Source organism: Papaver somniferum, chromosome 11 (assembly GCF_003573695.1).
Source record: "Papaver somniferum cultivar HN1 chromosome 11, ASM357369v1, whole genome shotgun sequence".
Taxonomy (NCBI): domain Eukaryota; kingdom Viridiplantae; phylum Streptophyta; class Magnoliopsida; order Ranunculales; family Papaveraceae; genus Papaver; species Papaver somniferum.
In genome coordinates, this window is record NC_039368.1 from 130,288,556 (window position 1) to 130,297,448 (window position 8,893).

The 8,893-nt window shown below is 38.0% G+C and overlaps 1 protein-coding gene across 7 annotated transcripts; it reads right to left on the bottom strand.

The window, feature by feature from the left end:
* Positions 1–4,818: 4,818 nt before the first annotated feature.
* LOC113323117 lies at positions 4,819–8,233 on the bottom strand. Of its 7 annotated transcripts, none has more exons than XM_026571383.1 (8): positions 7,946–8,233; positions 7,688–7,762; positions 7,474–7,554; positions 6,856–7,371; positions 6,557–6,709; positions 6,306–6,455; positions 5,773–6,227; positions 4,819–5,681 (listed from the first exon to the last, which is right to left on the bottom strand). In XM_026571383.1, the coding sequence occupies exons 1-8, from the start codon at positions 8,160–8,162 to the stop codon at positions 4,977–4,979; spliced, it is 2,352 nt and encodes a 783-aa protein (XP_026427168.1). In that variant the 5' UTR covers positions 8,163–8,233; the 3' UTR covers positions 4,819–4,976. The 7 variants fall into 7 exon arrangements, with proteins under 7 accessions (XP_026427168.1, XP_026427165.1, XP_026427167.1 ...); XM_026571380.1 differs by having other exon boundaries at positions 7,474–7,596; XM_026571382.1 differs by having other exon boundaries at positions 7,688–7,771.
* Positions 8,234–8,893: the final 660 nt, after the last annotated feature.

Genomic DNA, 8,893 nt, shown 5'->3' on the forward strand with positions numbered 1-8,893 from the left:
AATCCACACACCTCTTGAAAAATCATCTACTATTGTCAAAAATATTGTGCTCCAGAAGACGAGCACGTCTTATAAGGACCCCATAAATCTATATGAACCAAATCAAAACTACAACTGGATTTGCTCAAACTACTAGCAAAACTACTTCTACGATGTTTTGCACGTGGACAAATATCACACGCATCATTATTTTTCTTCAATAATCTACCCAGACCTGGTAACCGTTGTAACACTTTCTCTGATGGATGTCCCAATCGCTGATGCCACAGCTCATACGTATCTTCACTCACCGTAAGCACTTTAACTGGAGGCACACCACAGAACATATATAGTCCACCTTCGCTCACCCACTCCAATCACCTTCCTCGTCAACCGGTCCTGTATAAGACATAAAGTGTTAGTACATTGAACATTACATACTACCTCATCAATGAGTTGTGTAACCGAAATCAAGTTACAAGTTATCTGTGGCACATAAAGCACATTGTCCAATCTCAAACCACCAGGAAGAATAACTGTTCCTATTTTCTCAGAGTGAGCATATTTTCCGTCCGGCAGTCCCACTGAACATGCTCTAATATCTTTCACATTTATCATATCATCTCTTTTACACGTGACATGATTTGTAGCTCCTGTGTCTATAATCCAGGATGTTTGATTTGTCTTACCTTGGAGTTGGGAACTGATTTTTCTTGAATTTAAATATTCAAGAACCTGCTGAACTTGACTTGCAGTCACGCCTGTCAGTCCTGATGCATCTCCTGAAGATCCAGTGGCAGGATGAGATGATGTTGTTGCTCCCGAGATGTTCAAATTATGCGCACGTATATTATCTTGTCCTCTACCTCCTCTGTTGTTCACAAAACCGGCACCAGCACGTCCTCTACCACCAGTTCGGCCTCCTCGACCATATCCTCTTCCACCTCTTTGTCTGTCACCCCACCATTCCGGGTATCCAATCAGCTGAAAACACCCTTCCTGTGAGTGCCCTTCTCGGCTACAATGCTTGCAAAATTTGTTAGGATCATACATATTATTGTATGGACGCTGATCTGACTGAACCTTGAACGCCATAATATTTTCCTGTGTCTGAGACGACACAACTCCTTCCCCCAATTTTAGACGTTCCGAATTAACCACAGCTTGATAAGACACATCTATAGATGGCAGTGGTTCTCTTGCCAATAATTGTTCACGCAGGGAGCTATACATGGTATCCAAACCAATCAAAAAATAGTGTAAGAAATCTTCTTCTCTCAACGTACTAACCTGTGTTGCAATGTTACACGTGCACTGGCCACAGCTACACTTTGGTATCTTCATGTACGTCACCATCTCATCCCATATCTTGTTCAATCTCCCATAGTACACTGCAACCTCCTCAGTTTTCTTCTGTTTGCATTCACTTAAGGCAGCTTTCAACTGGCAGATCCGAGTTCCACTTACAACACAAAATCTCCTCTTCAAGTGCGTCCATAACATGCTCGCATCATCATAATCCCCCAACGTTGATCTAATATTTGTCTCCAATGTATTGCTGATCCAAGAGACCAGCATCGAATGCACTGCAATCCACTCCTCTAACTCCTCAGGTTCTGTTGGTTCTTTGACGGTTCCATCAACAAAACCAAATTTTCGTTTGGCTATCAATGATCTTCTCACTGCTCTAGCCCATTCATCATAGTTTGCTCCCTTTAATACAATAGGTGTGATGATAATCCCTGGTCCATCACTTGATCCCAGATGATATTCTGGTTTCTTCTTTTGCATGTTGTTTTCTACCTCTTTTCCTCTTTTAGATGATTCTGTATCATCCGCCATGTTTTACTGTTCTAGGGTTTATTCGTGTTAATCAACTCTGGCTCTTGATGCCATGTTAGATTTTGTAAAACACATATATCAAAATAGTTTCGTGTTTCATTCCTTCATTCAATCTGCCTCTTATACAAGATATACAACCCTAGAGTTCGACCTTACAATGGACTGTCCATAACAGTTGAATCATTGGACTGTCCATCACAGTGGAATCATTGGACTCTCCATAACAGTGGTGATAACTGTGAACTGAGACTGTGAACATGGGTCTCAATCCAAGAGTCTCGAGCCCATAAATATAACTCTCCTAATAGGCATCAATTAGGTAGCATAACAACTTAGCACCATCATTACCCACGAACAGACTAGGCTTCACATTTCTCATTACAGAGTAAAGGTACTCGACTATCGCCTTCTGTCCAGGTGTGACAAAGAGAAGCGCAATTTCGAGTGGTGTATATCCATCGTCATTGCGTATCTGAGCCAACTTAGAGTTCTTACTTACCATACTGATTACAGCTTCTGTGTATCCACGAAAAGCTGCAATATGAAGTGCAATGTCACCACCAGAATTAGTACTTGTCTTATATTCAAGTATGTCTGGTGTCGTGAGTTTCATAATCTCTTCTATAAACGGCATGTCGACGTTCCAAGTTACAGCCTTATGCAATATTGTAAATAAGTCTTCACATATCGCTTCTTTGATCACTTCGAGATTGTTCCTAAGATACTCGGTAGCCTTTTCCAATTTATCTTCCCTTAATGCTTCCAATAGGAGGTCGTGTTTACCAAAAACAAATTTAGCCCGATAAACGGCCTCCAAATCTTAACGCGACATGCATCAGAAGTCGTATATATATCAAAACTAAAAAACTTAATTATTTTAAGCATTATTTAGAAACTTATAAATGTACAATATGTTTAACTTACTTGGTTTGAATGGTTGCTCACCATCATTACCGTCAAGATCAACTATGATCTCTTTATTAGCATTGTCGACGATATCTATTTCTGGTAAGGATACGGCAATAAACTAAATTGTTCAAAACAATCCATGACTATCAAATTATTTATAATTCTTGACAACACATATTTTCAAGAAAATATATATCATCTATTTTGCTAATTGCATCTTTTTTGTTTGTAAGGTTTGATTATCATTACTAGTAGTGGTACTACAAGTGCTTCTACTTAATATCTCTATGAGTCGTTGCTGAGTATTTGTTTGCGTTTCCGCTAATTTAGCTTGCTTAGCTTGAGATTCAGCTAACATCTTGAGTAGCTCTTTAATCTCTATCGTTTGTTCATGCAATTTGTAGTTAGGATCATCATAGGCAAAATCTCTTGTAGAAGACATGGTGGCGGGAGTAAACTCTTGAGATAGAGGAATATAGAGATAGAGATGGGGGCGACAATGAATCAGGTTCGTCTGCAAGGCTGTACAATATACTATATGACAAGGAATTTAATTTATTGAATACAATTACAGAGCCAGAATATCATGCCTCGAATCGATTACCATTTCGCATCTTATAGCATGTGGCCGGCAAGATCCACCAAACTCGATCTAGAATAATAAATAAATGATTTTCCAAGTAAGAAAGTCTTCTCTCAACCAACCAAAAATGGTAGAATTGATTAGCTAATTTCTCTCTAATTGGATTGTTATTAAAATACTTTCTGACTAGTTAACCTCGCCATTTTTGAGTTAACCAGAAGGCTTTTGCTTATACTAATGTGCACCAACAGAAATTTGCTGCACTAGAAGCTTCTGAAAAGAGCTTCTAGTGTAGCAATAATTCGACAAATTCTAAAAATATTTTAGTTAATTTATTAATCCCAAATTCAAAAAATTTATGAATAATATGCTCAACAAAAAATAGTTATAGTGTTTGTATCCAAAAATATTTCGAGGTATATATGACGATAAATCTGGTGATGATGATGGAAATTAGGGTTTTACACAAAAGAAGCATAAAGATGAGAGATGCGAATTTTACGTTGGTTCGCCAAATTTCTCCTACATCCACGGACGTATCTCTTGAGGAGAGATATTTTATTGATCTATTGACTACAATGGTCTTCTTATCACTTTTTGGGTTTGCTGGCATACTTTTGTGTATCAGGCGTCTCCCTTTTGGGTCAAACCCTAATTTTGAGATAAACTTCTTATGGAAGTAATTTGGCCGGCAAGTCATCTGGAACATTCAAGAACTTTCTTCTAGCAATCTTGGTTAGCAAATCATCCAGAATCTTCTCCTAGGGTTCTTGCAGTGGATTGATGGATACGGGCTAAATTGACATTGGCTCGCGGGTTTGACCAACAACCTTTACTTTGACTGACAAGGTTGACTTTTGATGTTGACCGCGACTATCGATCTTTGGCTGGAAGACTGCCTTGACTGGAGACATTGTTGGAGACTATATGAAGGTTGGATGACAGCACGACTGGCAATTGCGATGGAAACTGGTTGGCAGTGAGGCTGACAACTTGGATGGAAACTAGTTAGCAATGCGACTGGCAACTTGGCTGGAAACTGGTTGGCAGCACCGCTGATAACATGGATGGAAATTGCATGGTAGCACGGATGCAATTGGATGGAAACTGCATAGCAGCACGAGTGACGATTTGATGAAAACTGCATGGCAGCACGGGTGGCAATTGGATGGAAACTGCATGGCGACATGATTGACAACATGGCTTCGACAGTTGACCAGTTGATCGGACGTTGACTTTGACGGCTGATCGAAAGTCTACCTTGACCATTGACCGGTCACTGACTTTGACCATTGACTGATCATTGACTTTGACGGTTGACCATTGACCGGTCATTGACTTTGTATGTTGACCGGTCATTGAATTCATGAAACACTGGGTTAGATGGTAGATACGTTGGTTGGATGGATGACAGGCTTAGATGAGGATCAAATGGTGATTAAAATATCAATTTGGTCCATTATATGGCATTTTTGTTCATGTTACGAACATATAGCACCATCATCTAAGATTAAATAACATGCACTAAGAAATTGCATTGAATTAAACACATAAATGAGCTTTCATAATCCCTTGAATTACACCTCCCTGCCCAATAAACAACCAATATGGTACATGACATTTCACAAATATTAATTTCGAGGCCTAGCTAAGGGACTTTTGTTCATGGTGACCAACACGAGCTAATCAACTTTTTGGCCCGGATTACTATGCTCTCTGTTTTATTGTCGTTCTCCTCCTCCTCCTCATTTGTAGGATCCATATACTTGTGTTTTTGTAATAGGCTACCCCAATATGTTGAACGAACCATTTCATAAAACAATGGTAATTGCAGCCATGCAAACAAGACCACAGGAACACAACCAAATAATACTATAGGAATTAGACCCTTGTTTCCGACCACGATGAACAGTGATGCACAAAAGGCTACCAGTATTGCCGCCATAGAAGTGAATAGAGTAGCAAGACCGATAATTAGTTTTTGTGGCAGAGACTTAAGAAAATCCATCTCCGCATATCGTGAAGTATATATAGCCAAGAACATGAGTACCGATGTTATAGAAGAGAATAAAGCGAAGGCGTCTGCGACCGCGAACACCGTAAAAGAATCCTTTCCTAAGAAAACAGGAGCTCCGTTCTTAATGCTACTAGTGTCACTAATATTACCTCCAGGAACCGTAAAAGCGGCGGCAAATGCTACCGTAGCAATCAGGGCAGCAACTATCATGCAAGATCCAGACGTATCTTTCATCCAATCCTCTGCTTCTTTCAATAGTTCTTTGTGTTCTGTTGTAAATACAAATTGAGCAGTATATCCTTCTTTATTCCTTTTGAACTTATCATCTTCGGACATAATACTCTCCACCCCCTTATACAAAATGAGATTACCCCGAAGTTAAAGTGGTATATAACTACAAAAAGGCCGACCCTAAATACATAGATGAAATTAACATTCTTACCTTAAGCCACTGCAGCTCTCGTTGCACCTGAAGAGCCACACCTGAAACTAAATTTAGTTGAACAGAAGGTGCTATTTTGGCAGCATAATGCAAGATGGTATTTTCGTCATCATCTAAAGTTGAAACTAGTCCATTCCGGTCACCATATCCGTCATGACTGTGATCACATATTAAACTCACAATCGATACATTTCTTTGTGCAATTGCCATTTCTATCATTCTCTGATCTGGTAGCTTTTCCCAAATCAGGTAATCGAACAGCTCGAGACACTCAACGACAAACTCTATGATTCCATGCTTTATAGCTACCTTGATAATTTCGGGATTACTTTGGAAAAACTTTATTATCTCAGGAATACTCTTTGCATCTTGGAGTTCCACTAGCATTTGTTTTAGAAGGGAAGTCACTTGCTCATTCATCAACTTTTGGTTGTAAATTTTTTTGATAAGAGGCACTGATATAATAAGAATAAATTACCTTGTGTAAGAATAAATTACCTTGCTCATTCGTCAACTATTGAAGGACAAATTACCTTGTGTTAAGTAACGCATGAGGATTCCTTCACCGTTGGTTGAGGTCGCCTCTGCGTTGGTGCCTTCTTTTCTTAGGATGTCATCTGATGTTTGGGAAGTATTTGGTTCGACTGGTTCGATATATGCAGAATTCATGTTCACTTGAATTACTGTACCAACATACGGTTGCAACATTTTAGATAAATTTTATTAACTCATACTAATTACTGATTTCCTGTAACACATAGAGTTTGGTTAATAATCAACGTACATGAATATATGCGGTCCTGCCACCATGTCAGCTTTGTTCCACTTCGAAATGAAAATGGCTTCCGAACCAACAATTCTAATCCACACATTTCGTGCTCTTTTGATTTTTTTGTAATCAGTTTCGGAAACCGTTTGACTAGACACAATGACAAATCTACAAACAGAAAACTTTAGCTATCATCGAGTATAAAATAAGGCAAGTTTGTATCGATCACAAGATCATACTAGCTAACTTTCTGGCAAGTTAATACCAAAAACTATATATATATGCTTCACAAACAAATAGTATTGTATACTCACCATAGAAATTAGCATCAATTGCGTTGCATAATAACCTAGCACCATCTTGGCCGGAAAAAGGACTAGGCTCAACGTCTCTTGTTACAGAGTAAAGGTACTTAACTATCTCCTTCTGTCCAGATGAAACATTTGAAAGAGCATACTCGAGTGGTGTCCATCTATCTTCATCTCGGATCTGAGGCAAGATGGAGTTCTTATCTACCATCATCTTAGCAACTTTTGTGTATCCGCGGAAGGTGGCAAGATGAAGTGCTGTGTGACAATGATTACTGCTTCTTTTGTATCCAAGTCCATCTGGTGGCATGCGGTTCACAATATCTTCTATGATTTTCTTTCTACTCCAACAAATTGCCATATGCAATACTGTGGATTTGTCATATGCAATCCCTTCTTCATACGCTTTAGGATTGTTATTAAGATACTCGGTAGCCTTTTCCAAGTCATTGTCTTTTAGTGCTTCGTATAGTTCGTTGTGTAACCCAGGAACATAATATGCCTCCGAACCACCTTCTAATTCTTAACGTACACCATCAAGCAGAGAAGCATAAAAACAATTAATAAATATCAACATTCGGAAGTTAAAAGTTAATGAATCAGCCATACATATGTAGAAGTTACCAGGTTCTTCATCATCATCGTCATCATCAGATACCTTTTCAATCTCTTGTTCACCAGCAGCGCCACGAGTGCCGGCAGTATCTTCAGGTATCAATTTGTTGACCGACGGTACCAAAATTAGGCCCATAATCATCAAAAAATCATAAATTTTTATATGTCCACTCTTCAAGTTTTTATACAAATTACAGAAGAAAAATCATAAATTTTATGTTACCTTGTTGTTCATGTTTAAGATCAGGTACCTGTGCAGTCTCTTGCTTATTAGTGCTGGCGCTGGCAGTATCTTCACCTGGCATCTCTACCTCTTCATAGAAGGTTTAAAAAGCTCAAATTTAACTCTTGAATAACTCTTGAAAAATGAAATTTTTAATTCTCCGAATTACTGTTCGCTATACGCAATTTTTATTGGAGCAGCTTATGAACAAGTTTTTGAGATTAAGAACAACAATTAATGAATTATTTTTGCACGTACCTTTTTGTTTCTGTTTATTACCATCTCTATTGGTAGTCTTTAAAATTTCTATGATCTGTTGCTGAGTATTTGCTTGTGAGTCTGCTAGTTTAGCGAGAGATTCTGCTTGTTTATTCTGAGATTCAACAAGCATCTTTAATAATGATTTCATCTCGATTATTTCTTCGTGAGATTGATGATTGTGATCATCGCCTGATTCTCTAATAGCAGAAGACATCGGAAACTCTTAATTAGAAGGGAGAGAGAGCTGGATATGACTTATGGGGGAGATGGAACTACTAGTTCCAAGTCTATTATTCCTTGACAAAGATGATAACAACAAACGAAAGACCCAATTAAAATAATGTAGTTGACATGATATGTCCTACACTCATATGGCACGTCTCTGTTTTATAAATAAAAAAGATTTATATTACTAGTGTTGGTGGGTATTATCCTTAATCACGCACTTAGCTACTCAAATAATTATGAAATAATCATCCATGTGGACCCCAAATTAATATAGAACATTCGAGTACCAGTACCATCTGGCATCTGTTTTAACAAAAAAAAGAAATAAAGAAAAAGAGAAAGCACAAAGAGGAAAAGAAAAGAAAAAAGGTGATGCGGATGTGGCAACATTTGCCTTCATTGTTTGACCCGGTTTCAGGGACATACATATATATTCTCTTCATTCTATTATTAGTTGACCTTTCAGGATAATTTAAAAATGATTTATCTCTCAAATTATATCACGAATATTCGTAAATTTTATATCATTGAAAAGTATGTAGTTCGAGGAAATCCTACAACCACATCCATTCAAGACTAAGTAACACTTTAAGAAATCATGGTGAAAATTATTTGTTTATTCATCAAGATCTTAAGCATGAATACAAGACAATACAAAGACTTCTCTTGCTCTCCAAATAAACTTTCTCTTTCCTAATTTCTTGTCTAACACTCAAT